Below are 22208 nucleotides of genomic sequence, written 5' to 3' on the forward strand. Positions count from 1 at the left end.
ACTATTCCTTTTGGTTGTGAAAATTGTAAATATACTCCCCCATTTATAATTTGTCCCTTTACTCTTTTTTTTCCTGGTGAAAATGGTAGTAAACTAATGAAGAATGCAAATACCATCTTTATCAATCATTTCCATTTTATTTCAAGGATTAATGTTAACCTGGTGAGACTTTGAAAAGCATCTTGATTATACTGTGCTTTACCCATCTTGCATCACCATTTCTGTTCACTCCAATTTTACTTTTACTTTCTAGTAGAAACATTAAGACAGCGTCATAGGCATGATCAAATGTCCCTACTGACATCCAATGGGGTAAGTTCCAGCCTCTCCAATAATGGTTTATTCTAATCAGAAGCTTTCTAACCAACATTATATATCAATCCATATGTCCTCAATATTCAGGTAAGTCTATTGCTACTATGTGGAAACTGAATAGAGGGCATAACAAACTAAAATGAAATGAATCACAAAACTGTCCAAAATATTATCAGAGCACGTAACAGGCCATATTGTAAAACCTCTTTACCTGCTTGTCTTCCTCATCAAAATAAACTCCTTGAAAGTAGAGGTTGCATCATTTCAAGAGAATCAGCAATTCCTAATGAGTGCCTGGCACTCTGCAGAGATCTTTTCAATAAATAAATTAATTAATGCTATTATCTTATCATATGTGATGTTATATATATATCTTGAAATGTAAGAAATTGGTTTGAAAGTTATAAAAACAGTAATTTTGAAGGAGTAACAAAATAAGATGCTTCCTCAAAGTGAAATTGAAAGCAATGTTTCTGGTGAGACAGTATATATTTATATGCAATGTAAATACAGTGTTCTCACAAATAATTGAGGATGTAATATGCTACTATTTGTGAAGAGTAGCTTTGAGAATCATTTCTTCCTTCAGATTCTTTAGTAGAGCTCTCCTTAATTAACCTGGTTATTGCTCCCATTCCATTTCAGAAGTGCATTCTCTGTCTCTCAAACACAGGAGCTATCACAATGCCCTGAATAGTTCCCAGCTTGGCCACTCTGCTTTGGCAACACTGTCTCCTACAAGAAGTGAGGATTTAGGTAGAGATAATTCAGCCCGACAGCACAAGAGTCGATGTGCCCTTGACCTTAATTGAGCCCAGGACCCTTCAGTTCGCAGGCCTACACTCTATCCACTGAGCCAAATGAGCTAGGGAATGACTTAAAATTATAAGAGATAATTTTTTAACGTTACAATGGTGTGGAAACCATACTCCAAAGTTTGAATTTTAACCTTTTCCTGGGCTGGCAGTCTGTGGTATGATACTATGTGGTGACACATGCGATTAGAAGGGTAAACAATTGATACTATAGCTTGTAGTATTCAATGCATTTTTAATATAACTTTTTTAAACTTGATTTGTAATCCTATTGTAAGTCAGGAAGTGTGTGTGTGTGTGTGTATGTGTGTGCATGTGTGTGTGTGTGTGTGTGTTAATATTTATATTCTTAAGAGAGGTTCTTGTACAAATGTTTTCTTTTCAAACAGTTTTGTCTGATTTTTCTGAATGCTAAATATATAGCCCATTTATATAAATGAATAACAAGGAACAATTATTGAGTTCTGGGTAAAGCATTGGGCACAGTCTGTGGGCAAGTGGGACTCTTTCTTAGAGAGAAGCCAAGTTCATCAGGCTGGTGTTGCTCAATGGTAGAGCATCTACCTATGAACTAGGATCTCATGGTTTGATTCCTGATCAGGGCACATGCCTGGGTGAGGGCTTGATCGCTAGTGTGGGGTGTGCAGGAAGCAGCAAATGGAAGATTCTCTCTCATCATTGATGTTTCTATCTTGTTCTACTTATCTCTTCCTTTCTCTGAAATCAATAAAATGAAGAGAGAGAGAAGCCAAGTCCTTCTAGCATATCAAAATTTAGTTGGTAAAGAAATGAGAGGCTTTTTTTTAAAGCATTTCATGAAGGAGATAATACTGTGAAAAAATACATGGTATGCCATAAAGCAGTGGAACAAATAAAGAATCTTACCTCATAATAGACAAACATGGTAATTGAGCATACCTTCGCTACACTTCCCATTGGCTAATCAGCGAGATATGGAAATTAACTGCCAACAAAGATGGTGGGCGGCAGCCACCAAGCTGGAGCAAGCAGGAGGCTTGCTTGCTCCAGTGATGGAGGAAGCCAAGGTTCCCCGCCTGCTGCAGCCTGCTTTAAGCTACACTCAAAGTAACAAAGTTTCAATTATAGAAGATAAATAAAACCCAGATACCTGCTTTCAGTGGGCTGTGGTCACGAAGCTGGAGAAAGCAGGAGGCTTACCTCCCGCCAGCCCTGGCTGGCTCTTAGCTCCTCTCAAGGCTACAAAGTTTCAATTATAGAAGGTAAATAAACCCAGATACCTGCTTTCAGCAGGCCGTGGCCACGGAGCTGGAGCGAGCAGGAGGCTTGCTTGCTCCAGTGATAAAGGAAGCCATCCTGCCACCAGCGCTGAGCTCCACTCAAAAAGCAACATAGTTTCAATTATAAAAGGTAAATAAACCCCAGATACCTGCTTTCAGCAGGCCGTGGCCTCGGAGCTGGACCAAGCAGGAGGCTTGCTTGCCCCTGCGATGGAAGAATATAGAAGGTAAATAAATCCCAGATACCTGCTTCCAGTCACCATTGCCATGAAGCTGGAACGAATAAAAAAAAAAAAGAAAGGCTGGGAGCTTCAGTCGCCAGAGGGCTTGGTCAGTATGAAAACAGCCATCAGCCCCTCACCCAGGCTGGGCAGGCACCCCAGTGGGGACCCCCACCCTGAAGGGTGTTTGTGCAGCCTGAAAACATCCATCAACCCCTCACCAAGGCTTGCCAGGCACTCCAGTGGGGACCCCCACCCTGAAGGGGGTTTAGGCAGCCTGAAAACAGCCATCAGCCCCTCACAAAGGCTGGCCAGGCACCCCAGTGGGGACCCCCACCCTGAAGGGGATTTGGGCAACCTGCAAACAGCCATCAGCCACTCACCCAGGCTGGCCAGGAACCCCAGCAGGATCCCCACCCTGATCCAGGACACCCTTCAGGGCAAACCAGTCGGCCCCCACATATGCACCAGGCCTCTATTCTATATAATAAAAGGGTAATATGCAAATTGACCCTAACAGCAGAACGACTGGGAATGACTGGTCAATATGACACACACTGACCACCAGGGGGCAGACGCTCAATGTAGGAGCTTCCCCCTGGTGGTCAGTGTGCTCACACAGGGCCAGCTCTGCTCAGCCACAAGCCAGGCTGAAGGCTGCCAGTACAGTCAGTGGTGGTGGTGGGAGCCTCTCCCTCCTCCTCAGCAGCACTAAGGATGTCCGACTGCAGTTAGACCTGCTCCCCGCTGGCAAGTGGACATTCCCCAAGGGCTGCCGGGCTGCCAGAGGGATGTCTGACTGCCAGCTTGGGCCCGGTCCAGCAGGGAGCAGGCCTAAGCCAGCAGGTGGACATCCTCCAAGGGATCCCAGACTGCAAGAGGCCATAGGCCAGGCTGAGAGACACCATCTAGTGTTTTATAATAGACTAGAGGCCCAGTGCACAAAAATTTGTGCACTTGGAGGGGGGGAGGGGGGTCCCCCAGCCCGGCCTGTGTCCTCTCGCAGTCTGGGACCCCTCAGGAGATAACAACCTGCTGGCTTAGGCCTGCTCCCGGGTGGCAGAGGGCAGGCCCAATCCCTAGGTGCAGCCCCTGGTCAGGCTCAGAGCAGGGCCGATTGGGGAGTTGGGGCGCCGCCCCGTCATGCACAGAGCAGGGCGGATTGGGAGGTTGCGATGCCACCCTCAGTCACGCTCAGGGTAGGGCCAATTGGGGGGTTGAGGCACCGCCCCCTGTCAAACTCAAGGCAGGCTCGATGGGGAGGTTGCGGCGCCACCCCCTGTCACGCACAGAGCAGGGCCGATCAGAGGGTTGGGGCGCTGCCCCCTGTCACTCACAGAGCAGGGCCAATCAGGGGGTTAGGGTGCTACCCCCTGTCACTCAAAGAGCAGGGCTGATCAGGGGGTTGGGGCGCTGCCCCCTGTCACTCACAGAGCAGGGCCCATCAGGGGGTTGGGGCGCTGCCCCCTGTCACTCACAGAGCAGGGCCAAACAGGGGGTTGGGGCGATGCCCCCTGTCACTCATAGGGCAGGGCCGATCAGGGAGTTGGGGCACCGCCCCATGTCACACACAGAGCAGGGCGGATCAGGGGGTTGGGGTGCTGCACCCTGTCACACTCAGGGCAGGGCCAATGGGGAGGTTATGGCTCTACCCTGTCACACACAGAGCAAGGCCCGTGGGGGGGGGGTTGTGGCGCCACCCTCTATCACCCACAGAGCAGGGCCGATAAGGGTGTTGGGGCGCCGCCACTGTCACACTCAGGGCAGGGCCGATGCAGAGGTTATGGCTCTACCCTGTCACACACAGAGCAGGGCCTTTCAGGGGGTTGGTGCGCCGCACCCTGTCACACACAGAGCCACAGGGCCATCAGGGTATTGGGGAGCTCCCCCCTATCAGGCACAGAGCAGAGCTGATCAGGGGGTTGGGGCGCCTTCCCCTATCACTCACAGAGCCTCAGGGCGATCAGGGGGTTTGGACGCTGCCCCCTGTCACGCTGATCCCGGTGCTGGGAGGCATATTACCCTTTTACTATATAGAATAGAGGCCTCGTTCACGGGTGGGGGCCCGCTGGTTTGCCCTGAAGGGTGTCCTGGATCAGGGTGGGGGTCCCCACTGGGGTGCCTGGCCACTCTGGCTGAGGGGCTGAAGGACGTTTTCTGGCTGGCGGGTGACTAAAGCTCCCAACCGCTCCTTTTTTTCTTTTTTTTTTTTTTTTCTATTCTGGGCCAGCTTCAGCTCTGAGGCCTCGCTGCTGAAAGTAGGTTTCTGGCCTTTACCTTCTGTATTTGATACAATGTTGCAGTCCGGCTGGCTGACTGAAAGCCGGTTTCTGTGGTTTTGTTTAGCTTCTATATTTGCAACATAGTTGCTTAGAGTTGCAGCTGAGAGGCCGGCAATTCAGAAGGGGAACTTTGGAGTTCGCCAGTCACTGGAGCAAGCAAGCCTCCCTGTTTGCTTCAGTGCATGGCTGCCGGCCACCATCTTGGCTGACAGTTAATTTTCATAAGGATATGCTGATTAGCCAATGGGAAGGGTAGCGGTCGTATGCAAATTACCATGTTTCTCTTTTATTAGTGTAGATTAGAGGCCTAGTGCACACAAAATTTGGGGTGGGGGTTCCCTCAGTTTTGTCTGTGCCCTCTCACAGTCTGGGAGTTCTCAGGAGATGGTCTACAGATGTCTGGCCTCCCTCTGCAGGAGGTGACTGGACAAGCAATCAGGGGATGGCGCCACCCAATCACCCTGCCATTGCTGCCCAGCCTCCCTCTGCAGGAAGCAACCAGATGGGCCTATCAGAGGATGGTGCTGGCCCCCCTATTGTGACTCCACCGTTGCCTCTGGTTGCAGCCCCCCTGCCCTGCCTCAAGGCCATTCCCTCCCTCTGCCCGCTGGCATGTGCCTTGGATGTCCTAGCTTAGCCTGCTCGCCGGTCCCACCCCCTGCCAACTGTTCATTCTGCCATTCGGTTGACTTGCATATTTCTCTTTTATTATATAGGATACTGGTAACTTTTTCTCTCTTTTCTTTTTCTTGCCTAGTCTTGCTAGGAACTTATTAATTTTACTAATCTGGTCAAAGAACAAACTTTTGACTTTCTTGACTTTTATTGCCAATTTTTGTGTATTTCATTATTTTCTTCTTTTTCATTTCTCTTGTTTACTGTTTGAGAGTTGATATTCTTTTTTTTCAGTTTTTTTTAGGTAAAAGTTAAGCTATTGTTTTTCTAATTTCTTCTTTTCTAACAAATGTATTTAAAGGTACACTTTACCCTTAAGCACTGCTTTAGTTGTATCTCCAGTTAGTATTTATTATAACTTCATTATCATAGAATTCAAAAGTATTTAATTTTATTTTACTAGTAGAGGCCCGGTGCACAAAAATTTGTGCACATGGGGGCGGGGGGGTCCCTCAGCCGGACTGTGCCTCTTTCGCAGTCTGGGACCCCTTTGGGGCTAACCATTTGCTAGCTTAGGCCCACTTCCCGGGGGATTGAGCCTAAGCTGGCAATCAGACATCCCTCTAGCAGGCCAGCAGCCCTCGGGAGATGTCCACTTGCCAGCGGGGAGCAGACCTAAGCTGCAGTCAGACATTCTTAGCGCTGCTGAGGAGGCAGGAGAGGCTCCTACCATCACCGCTGTACTGGCAGCCATCAGCTTGTGGCTGAGCAGATCTCCCCCCTGTTAGAGTGCACTGACCACAAGGGGCAGCTCCTGCATTGATCGTCTGCCTCTGGTGGTCTGGTGGTTAGTGTGTGTCATAGTGACCAGTCATTCCCAGTCATTCTGCTGTTAGGGTCAGTTTGCATATTACCCTTTTACTATATAGGATAGAGGCCTGGTGCACGAGTGGGGGCCGGCTGGTTTTCCCTGAAGGGTGTCCAAGATCAGGGTGGGGGTCCCGCTTGGGTGCCTGGACAGCCTGGATGAGGGCTGATGTCTGTTTTCAGGCTGGCCACACCCCCTTTATGGTGGGGCTCCCCAATGTTATGCCTGGCCAGTCTGGGTGAGGGGTTGAGGGCCGTTTTTAGGCTGGCGGGAGACTGAAGCTCCCAGCCTTTCCTTTTTTTCTTTTTCTCTTTTTTAATTCTGGGATTTATTTACCTTTTATAGCTGTCACTGGAGCTGAGAGGCGGCTTCAGCTCTGAGGCTTGGCTCCAGCTCTGAGGCCCGGCTGCCTGAAAGCAGGTATCTGGGGTTTCATTGGCTTCTATAATTGAAACATTGTTGCGGTCCTGCTTGCTCCAGCTCTGAGGCCACAGCTGGCTGAAAGCAGGTATCTGGGGTTTGTTTAGCTTTTAGAATTGAAACTCTGTTGCTTTTGGTGCTGTTGCTTTCAGAGCTCAGAAGCGGGCCGCGGCAGGCAGGGAACCTTGGCTTCCTCCATCACTGGAGCAAGCAAGCCTCCTGCTCCCTTCAGTTGTTTGGCTGCCGGCTGCCATCTTTGTTGGCAGTTAATTTGCATATTGCCCTGATTAGCCAATGGGAAGCGTAGCAGAGGTATGGCTAATTACCCTTTTTGTCTTTTATTAGATAGGATAAACTCTTCTTTGAGCCATGGGTTATATAGAAGTGATTGCATAGTCTCAAGCAGTTGTGAATATGTAAGGTATCTTTTTTTTTTTTTTTTAGTTTTTAGCTTAATTCCACTGGGTCAAAGATCATACTCTAAATAATTTTAATAATTGAAATTTATTGAAGATTTTTGATCCAGCATAAGTCAATCTTGGTAAACATTTAAAGCATTTAAAGTGTACTTAAAGTATTAATTTTATTATTCCTAGGTGCAATATACTATAAATGTTAAGTGTATTTAGTTGATTGAGTTTATCATATCTTATTGATTTTCCTGTTGGTTTGCTTTGTCAGCTCAGCCCTGAGAAAGAAGGAAATTCTGGCATCTACCAACAACGTGAATGAACTTTGAGGGTATTATGCCTAGTGAGATAAGCCAGACAGAGAATAACAAATATTGTATAATATCACTTATATGTGAAATCTAAAAAGCCAAACTCATAGAAACAGAGAGTAGAATGGTGGTTACCGGGGCCTAAGGGTGGGGAGTTGGGGAGACAATCTCAAAGGGTACAAACTTGCAACTAGAAGACTAGTAAATCCTGCCATCTAATGCAGAGCATAGTGCTTAAAATCCACAATACTGTATTATTTACTTAAAATTTGCTAGAAGACTAGATCTTAAATGTTCTCATGCCCTGAAGAAATAATCATTATGTGACCTGATAGGTTTGGTGGTAATCATATTGCAATAAATAAATGTATAAAATTTGCTCATTGTACAACTTAAACAATGTTATATGTTGAGTATCTCTAATAATAAAAGCCTAATATGCTAATTAGACCATTCGTCCTTCTGGACGACCTTTCAGATGAAGCCACAGCTGCGGGGCGGGGGGGGGGGGGGGGGGCGGCGGTATCCTTGCATGAATTTTGTGCATTGGGCCTCTAGTATTTCAATAAAAAAAGAGAGGAAGGGAGTTGACTGGCCCAGGGCATGATGGTTACTTTAATGTCAGCAGGTGCCAGGCAAGTGATATGTATAAGTAAAGTGGGTCAGGGGAAAATGCCTACTGTGTACATTACATGAGTGTGGGTATATGAGCGCATATAAGTGTGCAGTTTGTGTGTGTGTGTGTGTGTGTGTTTGTGTTTGTGTGTGTGTGTGTGTGTGTGTGTGTGTGTGTATAGGGGGCACAATAAAGAGCTGTCACTCTTCAAAAGGAGGCAGCTTGTATTGTTCTCCAGAACAGATTTGTTTTGTGGGTCTAATGTTGCCCGATGTCCTAATCTTTCCAGAGAAGCCAGAAAACAATACATTTATATAAAATATCATGAGTGTCCAACGTTGGCTCAAAATGTTAACCACACGAAGCAATGCCTGGGTGCCAGAGTTGGGTTGTGGACTTCAGGCTCAGGAAGAAGAGATGTTTGGAAGGAGTGGGGGCATGAAGAAGCGAAAACAGACAACAGTAAGGATGCTTGAAGGTTTTATTTAAGTATGTCTTTGATATAGTGAAAGATGAGCATTTTTATGACAAAAGTTTCAAGAAGAAAGTTTTCTTTCCAGTTCCACCACTGTGGCCACCAGCCCAATCCTTATTTTACTGCGGAGACGCTGTGATTGGAATAATTTACATGTGCAAATTATATCATAGAAAAACAATTTCATTGCTAACTATAAGCAGGTTAGGGTACTTCATCCAAAATAAGAAGAAAATAAGATTTTGCACTTTTATATTTTAAAGCTGATATTTTTGCAATAGTTTGATAATGGTTTATTCCATTTATACTCTTTTGACAACACAACCTTAAAAGACAATCTATTCATTGGCATGCAAAGCAACATGGCTTCAGAATACACCTCTTAAATTTACAGAACTTAGAATTTCAAACATCCCATGTGGCTGGAAGGTGATGTTATGAAGATGATCTTGAGTAGTGACATACTTACTTCCTAAAGATAAAAGAAAAAGACAGTCATATAACAGAGCTATCATACTCAGATGATGTAGTTAAATTATCCAGGATATATTTTAAAGATTTATTTTGGTAAAAGTTATTTATTGATCTTTTTGTCTTATGAATCCCATAGTCTTTTTAACTTTTCAAATATTTGCAGTCAAAGATGACATCCTAAAGTTCCCTGGTCAAGGAATATAAAGTATATAAATAGTTATAAAAAGCCATTATAACCCACCAAGATAAGTGGTTACTTTTGGTTTTTAGATTTTTATTACTATCCTTATTACATTAAGTATATAATACCAAATTTATTTGTGCTAAAAATTCAAAATACGTAGCAATATAGAATGTCACATTATCACGTGAATGATGCATATTCCATGTTTTATTCTTATCTGTGTTCCTAATGCCCTGTCCCTTAATTGACACTCAGGAAATATTTTCGGAGTAAGTGGGTGAATGAGTAAATGTGTAATTATCTAAAACAAATATAATGATGTATTCTTAAATGAGTCATACTTTTGCTTATCTACCAAGAGAGCAAAGACTCCCCTCCCTCCCCACACAAGGAACAACCTGTAGCTGAATGATACAATTTATGAAAGTTTTGATGGTTTTCAGAATGCACAAAAATGCAATCACCTGTCGGTAATTTTGTTTTCATGCAGCCAGTTTATAAAGTCCAGGGTGGTAAGAATATCAAGATATGTGCTCATTTCATCAGAGAAAGAGCCTTCGGCATGTCTGCGGTGGACCTGTTCAGGAGTGGCTTGTGAGGATCTGAGGACAAGTGGGATAAAAATCAGTATTTGGTTAAATGCTTTATATACATGCTTTCTGATTGCGTATCACTGGTAACGTGTGCGGGTCACTGAGAAAACAGGATGTCATGTTTACAGAGGGCCGACTGTGAGAACCTGCATGAACTGGTGCGTGTCAGAATGGACAACCTGGAGGTAGTGAAGAGCAGAGCAGGACGGGAAACCCAGCCTGTAAAACTTCATGCCTTCCGCAGTGGTCCTGCTGGTCCAGAGATTTTAGAATATTGGCAAAACAGAAGTTATTATTGAGACTATTCATCTGTTTAAAATTCAGGAAAATGTAAAACTAGTGGTTATTAAAACAGCCTTGCAAAGTGCAGTATTAAGAGATTAAACTTTATATTAGATTTTCTGTTTTTATTAGTTTAATTAGCAGCATTTTTGGTGCCCCTTTAAAATATCATAAAATATCCTCAAGTATAAGCAACTATTTTACCACTGATTTTGTAAGTTGGGTCATCAATGTTTAAAAAAGCAGTGACAATATCAGGTTATTAGCTAAATAGTAATACAATCCCTTTTGTCTTAAGATTTCTCCAAGTCTCAGTAAGCTTGCTTTAAATTTCACAAAAAATTGAGTTGAACATGAATTTCCTGCTTCTCATAATTCAAATGTCAATCAAAATGGTCAAGAGAAAATGAGATGGTCCAGGGGTCTGTTTGGTTGTGGTAAGATCCAAGAAGGTAGCTAACGGACTTAGTCTTATTTTCAGCTGTGAAAATTAATGGCTATTTATATGACAGTCCCATCAAAATGGGGATGTTGTTAAATATATTGACTTTTGCACATATTTATATTTTGAGTGTCATTTCATTAAACATCTTAAGTTTAATCCCTTTCAGTCTTTATCAGTTTATTAGCTAAACAGTAACACAAATATATGTTGATCCCATATGTAAATACTTAAAGTCAAACTTCAAGTTTTCAGCATTATTTCTTTTTTCATTATCCCTAGTATTTCTAGTTTAAGCTTATCATCCTGATGTAGTTCGCAATAGCACCGTATTCTCAAAATTGTCCTGGATTGACAAATGAATAGCCTCATTATAACACAAGTCTAATGTGGGATAAAAATACCACCTGTCTGACTCTATTATTAATACTTGATACTACAGATACAACATATTAAATTCTTGTAGATTGTCTCCCACCAATAGGAGTTAGTTCCTTACTTTGTGAGACTATACTAATTGCTTCTATAATTCAAGTCAATAAATAGATAAATGTAGTGTAAGTTTTTCAACATCATGCAAAAATAAAAAATTAAAGTTAAATAAGAGTGTACAGACTTAACTCTTGCCTTCCTAGGCCTTTCACTAGCCAAGCAATGAATTCCTTGACAGCTTGCCCTTCCAAATAAGAACTTAAATCACTGGTAACTGTCCCTTCAGTGTGTCTCTCAAATTCATCATGATGTTTGGCAATGCCATTCCTGATAGAAATGTGAACATTACATTGAAGATCTGTCTCTTTAGCAATATGGTTCTCACCTGTAAGTATGGCAGGTTGGGGTTGAAGAGACTGAGGGAGATTTAGGAGATGAGGGTAGTTAGGAGACTCGTCCTGAAACTACATGAAGTACCTGAACAGACAGTTGATGGGCGAGAGATAGTAGCAGTTAAGGGGAAAATTGGCCCACTCAGCACACCCATTTCCAGCTGTTCTGCTTGTCCGTGCCATTATTACTGTTGCATTTACTTCCGCCTCAGTGTATGTGGACTCTCCAATGTGCTATGCAGCTCGCAGACAAGTCAGCTGTTTATTAATACTTACGGGATCAGACATAGTTAAGTGAGTCAAGGGAAAGCTAAGGACCATCTCAAAATGTCATCAAAAGGATCATGTGATAATGGATGAAAGGAAACATGTGATGGGACAGCAGTGAGGAAAGCTAAGATGCTGACTCCATATCATCCTCAAATGTGATCTGTGTAGGTGGTTGACCAGCTGCCCTCCTGCATCTATTACCCTGGAAGGTTTCATCTTAAACACACAACAGAAACCGCCTGAGAGTGAGGATGAATTTACAATAGGTTACCAAATTGTAGCATTCCCTTTCCAGAAATGAGGATAATTGTTTTATTTTTTTTTTTCAAATTTCTCTTATTTCACCAATGGCCATGTCTGTAGTCACTAACAAGGACTTCTCCCAGTGTCTGCTCTGACCATGACCACCATCTTTCCTGTCATGCCATTCCGCTTTAACAACTTTTGATAAACCACTCTGTCTCTCCAATTCTTCCAGCTGACCCATATTCATTCTCTCTCTCTCTCTCTCTCTCTCTCTCTCTCTCTCTCTCTCTCTCTGCAAATCTATGTGTTTATCCTGATATTTAGATTCCTTCAGCTGTCTCGGATGCACAACTCTCTTCCCCTTTGGGCCACTCTCCAAAGAAATTGTGAAATTCCACCATCTCGGTGAAAGCCTAGTGAAAGATTTCCATCAGTAGCCTACATGCACCATAAAACCCAACACTGTCAATGAAAATCCAACATTAAAATGTATGTCTTACGAAGGGCTTGTGCTCTTATTTGCCTTCTTCTCTGTTTATGCGGTGCAGCTAGGCTATAATTTTAAATGTGTATCTAGGATTGTATTCTACAAGAAAATGACTGCCTCTGTTTCCATTCCTTACCATGATTAACTTGGCTAGGGGTTACTTTAAATGTGATTATAGTCATGAGTTTGAACCCTACAAGGGAATGTTGAATTTGCTCTTATCTTTTGGTCAAAAAATAGATTCCTCACAGTTCATGTCTAAAAAGTCAGCTTTCAATTTTAATAGAAAATGGGTAAGAGAGTAAATATTGCCAAGACCACAGTGGGGAAAATGATTTAAAATCTACGTTTCATTACAGGGTGGGTAAGGCATTTTCAGGGTGAGAAGTGGGACTTTCAGAGACATAATATGCAGGATAGCATCACCAACCTTGAAATCATCAAAGCTGAAAGAGCTGATACACCCTATTTGATGAGCATAATAACATAATGAAAGTCAGGAGATATTTTAGACATATTTAAGTAACACATTTGTGTGCAAATTTGGGGCTAGGTTTAAAATCTTACTTGAGCTGGGCCAGCAACCAATCCACGAACCTCTGCTCACTCACTGCCTGCCGTGCTATGCTGAGGTCACTGATGAACGTTCCTTCGGCGTAGCGCTTCTCTTCATTTATCTGATCCAGATCATTGAGCGAGTCCGCATGGGGAGCTGGGAACGAGCTGTGAAGAACAGTGATTGGTGCAACTAAGTCTCTTCTTGAGTGGACTCACTCAAGAAGCACCTTGAAAACACAAGACCACATGAAATTGAAAGGCAGGTTCCTTGAGCATTTCAGTTGATATGAGGGACACCTTGTTTGCCACGGGAATCTCAGAGTTTTGTTAGAGTTGAATACACTCTGATTCTGAATCCTGGGAGCAGATTTTTTTTTTTAAATATATATTTTATTGATTTCTTTACAGAGAGGAGGGAGAGGGATAGAGAGTTAGAAACATTGATGAGAGAGAAACATCAATCAGCTGCCTCCTGCACACCCCCAACTGGGGATGTGCTGGCAACAAAGGTACATGCCCTTGACTGGAATCAAACCCGGGACCCTTCAGTGGCCAGGCCGACGCTTTATTCACTGAGCCAATCTGATCAGTGACTGGGAGCAGATTTTTAACTGGCTTCCTCTTTACTGAAATAGGATTATATAAATAGTTTTTAAAAGTAAGTAATGTACTTATGACTCTGCTAGTATCGATAGAAGAGAGCAATGACTTGACAATTTTACAAGAGTGAAGAACCCCTAATCATTTAGGCAGCTGATTTGTGTTCTGAATTTTGTTTGCATGTGTTAATATAAAAATGTAGCTCCATTACCTGGTTACATGATAGCTGATGATGAAAGACAAAGACAATTAAAATTTATAGAATGCCAAGAAAAAGCCCACTTGTTAATTTCAAACTGTGTGGTGGATAATCCACATGCCGGTAATCAACAGTTGTTTGCCATGGCAAATAAGGAGAAATATTCAATAGTATTAATACTTAGAAATAAAATTGAGATACTATTGTCACCTGTCAAAATAGCAAAGACTAAATATGGGGGAAGGTATTATGAAAGGAGTATTTCTATGGGGCTGAGGGGAGTGTGCATGTGTATGACTTTTCTGGAAAGCAAGCTGGCAAGATATTATAAAAGACTTAAACTTATTCAAACCCTTTGAAAACAGTAATTTTAGTACCAAAAACCTAGCCTCAGGAAAGAGTACAAAAATGTAGGGAGAAAAGTTATTTGCAGCATTCTTTGTAGGAAAATGTAAAGAACTCAAGTGTTCAATAGAAGAGGAATAGCTAAATAAATATTGTATATTTATGAGATAAAATAGTATGCAGCTATTAAATATCATACATTTAATAGATATTTGTAATGCTATATGAAAGAGCTAACAATACAATCCTATCTAATAAAGGAGAAACATGGTAATTAGCATACGACCGCTACCCTTCCCATTGGATAATCAGGGCTATATGCAAATTAACTGCCAGCCAAATGGCGGTTAACCGCCAACAAAGATGGCAGCTAATTTGCATATGTAGGCACAATGCTGGGAGGCGAAAGGGAGAGGACGGAAGAAGCCTCCTGCCACTGAGGGTGATCGGAAACCCAGTGGGGGAGGTAAGAGTCGGGCGCCTTTGCTGGCCTGGCCAGTGATAGCGGGAAGCAGGGGTGGAGCCAGCAATGGGAGCTGGGCAGGGATGGAGCCGGCAGTCCCGGGAGCTAGGGATCTCTTGCCCAGGTCTAAAACCTTGGCCAAAGATTTTAGGCCTGGGCAGGGGTGGAGCATGAAATTGTGGGGAGCTGGGGGTTCCCTACACAGACCTAACACCTTGGCCACAGGTGTTAGGCCTGGGCAGGGGCGGAGCCTGCAACCACGGGGAGCTGGGGGTTCCCTGCCCAGGCCTAATGCCTTGACCAGAGGCGTTAGGCCTGGGCAGGTGCGGAGCGGGGGATCGCGGGGAACTGGAGGTCCCCTGCCTACGCCTAATGCCTCGGCCAGAGGCGTTAGGCCTGGGCAGGTGCGGAGCGGGAGATCGCGGGGAGCTGGGGGTCCCCTGCCCAGGCCTGATACCTCTGACGGAGGCCTCAGGCCTGGGCAAGGAGCCGATCCAGTGATCGGCGATCGGAGGGTGATGAGGGTCAACTCCTCTGGGCGAGGGCAGAGCCGGAGATAAGGAGGTGAAGGTGGTCCCCTGCCCAGGCCTGAATCCTGGGCCATAGGAATCAGGCCTGGGCCAGGGGAGGAGCCAGCAATCGGAGGGGTCTGGGGGGTCCCCTGCCCAGGCCTGATACCTCTGGCAGAGGCATCAGGCCTGGGAAAGGGGCCGATCCTGCGATTGGAGGGTGATGGGGGTCAACGCCTGAGGGCTCCCAGTATGTGTGAGGGGGCAGGCTGGGCTAGGCGACACTCCCTCCCCCCGACCCAGTGCACGAATTTCGTGCACCGGGACCCCTAGTCCTATCTAATAAAAGAGAAACATGGTAATTAGCTGTACAGCCGCTACCCTTCCCATTTGCTAATCAGTGAGATATGCAAATTAACTGCCAACCAACATGGCGGCTGGCAGCCAGGCAGCTGACGCAAACAGGGAGGCTTTCTTGCTCCAGTGATTGCAGATTCCAACGTTCCCCACCTGACTTGCCGGTCTCTCAGCTGCAACTCTAAGCAACTATGTTGCAAATATAGAAGCTTAACAAAACCCCAGAAATCTGCTTTAGTCAGCCGGACTTCAGCCAGCCGGACCACAACATTGTATCAAATACAGAAGGTAAACAAAGGCCAGAAACCTGCTTTCAGCAGCCGACGCCTCAGAGCTAAAGCTGGCCCAGAATTAAAAAAAAAAAAAAAAAGAAAAAAGGAGCTGTTGGGAGCTTCAGTCACCTGCCAGCCTGAAAACGGCCCTCAGCCCCTAAGCCAGACTGGCCAGGCACCGCAGTGGGGACCCCCACCCTGATCCAGGACACCCTTCAGGGAAAACCAGGTGGCCCCCACCTGTGCACCAGGCCTCTATCCTATATAGTAAAAGGGTAATATGCCTCCCGGCACCGTGATCAGCGGATCTGCTAGGCCTCCCAGCACCGGGATCAGCATGACAGGGGGCAGCGCCCAAACCCCCTGATTGCCCTGCGGCTCTATGTGTGACAGGGGGCAGGGCCACAACCTCCCTATCTGCCCTGCTCTGTTCATGACAGGGGAAGGCGCCCCAACCCCCTGATCAGCCTTGCTCTGTGCCTGATAGGGGGGGCACCTTCCCAACCTCCTGATTGCCCTGTGGCTCTGTGTGTGACAGGGTGCGGTGCCCTAACCCCCTGATCAGCCCTGCTCTGTGTGTGACAGGGTGCAGCGCCCCAACTCCCTGATGGGCCTTGCTCTGTGGGTGATAGAGGGCGGCGCCCCAAACACCCCCCGCCCGATGGGCCCTGCTCTATGTGTAACTGGGTAGAGCCATAACCTCCCCATCGACCCTGCCCTGAGTATGACAGTGGGCGGTGCCCCAACTCCCCTATGGGCCCTGCTCTGTGAGTGACAGGGGGAAGCTCCTCAATCCCCTGGTGGGCCCTGCTCTGTGCATGATAGGGGGGAGCTCCTCAACCCCCTGATCGGCCCTTCTCTGTGTGTGACAGGGTACGGAGCCCCAACGCCCCTGATAGCCCCTGCTCTGTGCATGACAGGGGGCAGGGCCCCAACCCCCTGATCGGCCCTGTTCTGTGCGTGACAGGGGGGAGCTCCTCAACCCCCTGATGGGCCCTGCTCTGTGTGTGACAGGGTACGGAGCCCCAAACCCCCTGATGGGCCCTGCTCTGTGCATGAGAGGGGGCAACACCCCAACCCCCTGATGGTCCCTGCTTTGTGCATGATAGGGGGGAGCTCCTCAACCCCCTGATGGGCCCTGCTCTGTGTGTGACAGGGTACAGAACCCCAAACCCCCTGATGGGCCCTGCTCTGTGCATGACAGGGGGCAATGCCCCAACCCTCTGATGGGCCCTGTTCTGTGTGTGACAGGGGGTGTCGCCGCCACTTCCCTATCCACCCTGCCTTCAGTGTGACAGGGGGTTGTGCCCCAACCCTCCAATAAGCTGTACCCTGAGCATGACTGAGGGTGGCATCACAACCTCCCGATCCACCCTGCCCTGTGCATGACAGGGGGCAGCGCCCCAACTCCCCAATCGGCCCTGCTCTGAGCCTGACAAGGGGCTGCACCTAGGGATTGGGCTTGCCCTCTGCCACCTGGGAGCAGGCCTAAGCCAGCAGGTCATTATCTCCGGAGGGGTCCCAGACTTCAAGAGGGCACAGGCCAGGCTGAGGGACCACCCCCCTCCGGGAGTGCACAAATATTTGTGCACCAGGCCTCTAGTCCTATCTAATAAAAGACAACAGGATAATTGACCCTACTTTCGTTACACTTCCCATTGGCTAATCAGGGCGATATGCAAATTGAATGCCAAGAAAGATGTTGGTTAACCACCAAAAAATATGGTGGTTAATTTGCATATGTAGGCGCAAAGATGGGAGGTGAAAGGGGAAGGATGGAAGAACGGTGATAGGAAACCCAGGTGGCAGGCAAGAGCTGGGTGACAGGGCAAAGGCGGCCCTGACCCTCGGCCCTGGATTGGAGAACCGGGGCAACCTTTGCCTGCCCGCCAGCCGGTGTTCGTGATCCGAAAGCCGTGCTGCAGACAAGGCAGCACCCCTGGGACCCAGGAGCTGCCTTACCTGCGGTCGTGATCTTGATCAGAAAGCCGGGCCACAGCAAGGCAGCTCCCTGGAACCCAGGAGCCCAGAGGCAAAGTCTGCAGGTGAAGCAGCGATCAAGCTATGAGGGGGAGAGTGGGGGGTGGAAGGAGCTCCAGGAGCAGCTCTGGCCGGAGACTGAAGACTCCCGCTGGAGCAAGGAGCAAAGACTGAAGGCTCCAGCCACAGTGAAGCCTGTGTCCAGAGCGAAGATGGAAGGCTGTAGCCAGAGTGAAGTTCTGGGACCCTGGCGCCAGAGGAAAACTGGTGCCAGCAGCCAGGGGAAGGGAAAGCCTATTGCATGGACCTTTTCAGGCAACAGGCATCTAGTGCTAAGATAAAAGGCATAACATGAAGCTGTATAATGATCTGAGATATATTCTATATACAGTACATACATAACAATTTTTGCATATTTTGTATCATGAGCATGCATAACTTTTACAATTAGTAAGAAACAGTGTTATTTTTTAAAAAGGAATTAAAAAAGAAAAAGTTGGTGTGAATAATTAAAATAATCTACTATGCAGTGTGTGAGTAGTGAATGGATAGATAGGATCAGCTGAAGATTTCAACAAGCTACAATTTCCCATGTAACACATTTTCCAACATAGCCTACTCCTTTGGTTTCGAAACAACATACTCTGATCTATACTCCAGAAACAACTTTATCACAATGATATTTTAAACTTTTTAAAATTGTACAGAGTATTTACTCTCAGTTACTGAGACCGATTCACAAATTATAGTTTTCACAGGCTGTATTATAACCATCGTGCTGTTAGTTCAAGTCTAAAGAGTGAATACCTGGACTTCTTCTCTGTGTCCTGAAGGGAACGCTGCAAGCTGCCTTGGACCAGCATCACAAATAATCCAGCCACAAAGTAAATGCTTTTCATGTTTGCTGCCTGTTGGTGCACAGAGAGTGGGAGAGGTTGGGGGAGGGAGAAAGGCAACCATATTTAAGCACATCAGGCTCAATTCATTTAATTACGATAAAGTAAATATTATAAAAAAAGAAAATCTATTTTATTTTGAGTATATTTAAAAAGTAAATTATATTTTCCCCCAGATTTTTTTTGGGGGGGGGGCAAAAAAAAAGATTTAAAAAATGTGTACCACCTTTAAGGTTTTTCATTAATGGAGGACACTTCTGTTAATAATTAGAAGGTTCATTTTCAGATTTGGAATTAAAAATGTCTATGATAAACATTTAAGATACCCACTGTAGATGATATGCTACATATGGTTAGCCTGAATGTCACCTTATCTATAATGCCACCCCCTTCACTATCAATCTGGCTTTGAATTAATAGTCCTTCACTTTCAAGCATTTACATTATACTGCATTTCAACCATCTTAAAGCAGCCTTGGGCTACAACTTGGCATACCAGCACTCGGTTCAGATGTACTATTCATTTATATTTTAAATAGTATAACTTGGTCTCAACTTTGTAATTATAAAGCGGCCAACAGATTTGAGGTATTTTAGGGTGCTTTGGCCTGTTCTAAATTAAAGGGAAAAAATGGTTTTAAAGACAAGCAACAAGAACAAATGCTTCTGGCAACTTGAACAAGTAAGAAACTCAAGAGATCACTGTCATAATGGAAATTAATGCCTGTTTCTGAAGTCTCAGAAGTCCCCAGGTTGTTTTATAATTGGTCTTAGTCCAGGACGTGTCATTCACTGCTTGTGACACCCTAGGCCTAGTTGTGGGATACACCTGGTTGCTTGTCCTTGTACCACAAGCAGAGCCTCACGAAGCCACAGGATGCCAAAGGCATGATGAGGCAGTGTGTAAGGTGGGAACTAAAATGAATTTGGGGCAGGAGATCCCCACAGGGCAAGCTCCTCTTTATTCTGAATAAAAACCTCAAGTCCAGCATTTGTCATGGACTTCTCTCTGCTACTCAAGTCCCACCATGTTTCCGTGAGATGTGGGGATTTCAATCCAAGTTTGATTATGTTTATCCATAAATAATTAGAAGGAGGATTTTTAGCAAATGGCATTTGGTTTGAAATAAGGATTTTACAAATATTATCATTTCAAACTATCAATCTTTTCTTTAACATCCTAGCCATATTTACTGTCTAGCTTTGGCACTCAAACATGGAGACTGGAATGCCAGCAGTGGTATTTTTTTCTTTGAAATATTGTCTCTTTAGATTAATTAGTTAGTTAAACTAACTAACATAATAGTAATTACATATTCTCCCTTCTTCATTCATCAACATGAAATTACTAATTTGGCATTTTGCTATGCTTCGGTTGATCTAGTCATAAACTTTGGAAACGTTGCCATATATGTAAGTAGTGTCTTCAGATTATACATCTCAATGATAAATTCATGCCTTCTGGAATTTAAAAAAAGCAAAGATTTCTTTTAGAATTACACCACTGTTGCAAAAGCAAATTAGTCCCAAGTAATTTCTTCTATGCAAAGTCCCTAAAGGTTTTACAAAATCGTCACTATATTCTATATGGAGGGAGATTGAAAGCATGTGCTGTTCTGCTGCTATGGGAGCCATTGGAGGGGGAAACAGTAGTGAATGATCCAAGACTTCTATAGGCAGTGAGTTGAGTTCTACTGAAAGAGAAAGTGATTATAAAAATCTTATTCGTTCATTTGTAAGTTTATAGAATTGTGAAAAACTTTGAGGATAAGTTTAATTGCTTGAATGCCACTACTGAGAAAGCAAATGTTTATATTATTTTTGATTCAAAATCTTATTCAATAATAGAAGAATTTCCAATTACTCCCCTCCACATCCTTCAGATAGCCTGAGAGAATGTGTACTTTTGTAAAAACCACACATTTCCACTCAAATTTAAAGGGAAAATATGGGAACAATAGCATTCTCTGTGTAGGAAGTCTTTTAGAAAATTAATCTTAGACATAAGCAAGTGACATTATATAATGTCTCTAAATGTATTGGTATTGTAGGCCAAATACATACTTTTTAAAACTGATCAGCTCATTTCCTCTCATAGGTCCTTGGTATGTGTAGGAAAACAAACCACTTGATCATTTACTCCATTGAGGATCTTTGTAAAATCATTCTTTGTCCCCAAGGGCTTAAATAGGTATTTTAGAGTGTCTGATTTTGTTTCTATAGAGATTTACTAACATTATATTTTAGATTGTGGTTATTTTATACATTTTATTTATTCCTACTGCCCCTGAATACATAGTAGACAATTATTAATGGGAGGTTTCTCTCAGCTCCATTCAAACAATTGCCAATAATTGATTAGTTTACTGCACCAAATATGCTGTCTTATTTACAACAGCTGATTTCATGGACTTTGAGTTTTTGATAGAGTTATCAGAAATTTGAATATTTGAAAGATGATATTGATTCTTCTCTTTTAGTAAATGATAAATTTTCACTGGCAAGGAGCAATTGCTATTATAGCCTCTCTAATGGACACATTTCTGCTGATTGTAAAAGGGGCCTTCTGTTCAAAGTAATAGACACGTTAATAAAATCTAAGGAAAATATTTATATACTTAAAATGTTACCCCTTATTTTAAAAACACAGTTCTCATAACAGTTAAGTCTTATAACAAGTTCATTTATTTGAATCTTTGTTTTTCTTTCAACTTCATATCTTTTTATTGAATTAGTTTTTCTACTCATTTTACGGCTTCACTGGGTTGACGTTTATGTAAAATATTTTGTATCACTTTTTTCAACTCAATTCTACCCTGTGTATTATTAGTGAAAAGTATAAGATGAAAGAACAAAGTTTGAATTCATACTTTATCCCCTTAAAAATACTTAACAGTACCCAAATCTGAATAGACAGTCTTCCAATCACTCAATAGGAATCTTACCTTTTGATATCAGGCATAGAATAGAGCAGGTGGAGAGAGAGCGAGCCCTCTTTGGAGATGAGCTGGGTCCTGAGCTCTGTACTTCTGCACCAAAGCGCACTGCTTTTATATACTCTCTAGCGCTGTTTAGCCCCACAGATATTACGCTGACAATATAAATTTCTCCTCTGTAAGTAATGGGCTTTTGTTACAAACGCTTTAACTCGCAGACTCCCTTCACTCTTCTCATTCTATCCTTGCACTGGGTGGGATCTCAGAGGCCAGGAAACTTTATTTACTCTCATGAGTTGTTTTTTTTAATTTCTGGGGAATGGAAAGGACAGTTGGGAAATTCAACTTTCACTCACCAATCAGGTATGAAAAATGCTGACGAACTCTTGTTGTAATGTACACCACAAGTTGAACAGAGGACGCTTCAGTCACAAAATCAAATCAAGGAGTCTTTAATTCAAAAGCCGGTGGCTACAAGGAGCATTAGCTCTCTCCAAATCTCGAAGTCCCGAGTGAGTACAGCAGTAAGCTTATAAAGGCAAAAACCACGGCCTGATAGATGTTGGAATGTGGAACTACCTTGTGAAAGCAGTTTGTACAGAAGCCAAATTGAGCAAAGTTACCTATCTCTAAAGGTTATCTATAGTTTCAGTTCCTGGAGACACTGAGTCAAGGGAAAGCATT

General features: G+C 44.2%; 1 protein-coding gene across 2 annotated transcripts; it reads right to left on the bottom strand.

Moving 5' to 3' along the window:
- Positions 1 to 8928: 8928 nt before the first annotated feature.
- On the bottom strand, positions 8929 to 21972 carry LOC139015723 (pro-glucagon-like). Of its 2 annotated transcripts, none has more exons than XM_070423471.1 (5): positions 21881 to 21972; positions 18500 to 18600; positions 12977 to 13132; positions 9730 to 9867; positions 8929 to 9079 (listed from the first exon to the last, which is right to left on the bottom strand). In XM_070423471.1, the coding sequence occupies exons 2-5, from the start codon at positions 18589 to 18591 to the stop codon at positions 9073 to 9075; spliced, it is 393 nt and encodes a 130-aa protein (XP_070279572.1). In that variant the 5' UTR covers positions 18592 to 18600; positions 21881 to 21972; the 3' UTR covers positions 8929 to 9072. The 2 variants fall into 2 exon arrangements, with proteins under 2 accessions (XP_070279572.1, XP_070279570.1); XM_070423469.1 differs by lacking the exon at positions 8929 to 9079 and adding an exon at positions 11204 to 11341 and having other exon boundaries at positions 9726 to 9867.
- Positions 21973 to 22208: the final 236 nt, after the last annotated feature.

This window comes from Myotis yumanensis, unplaced genomic scaffold (assembly GCF_028538775.1).
Source record: "Myotis yumanensis isolate MYYU_CA2020_CCGP unplaced genomic scaffold, mMyoYum1.0.hap1 SCAF_8, whole genome shotgun sequence".
NCBI classification, from domain to species: domain Eukaryota; kingdom Metazoa; phylum Chordata; class Mammalia; order Chiroptera; family Vespertilionidae; genus Myotis; species Myotis yumanensis.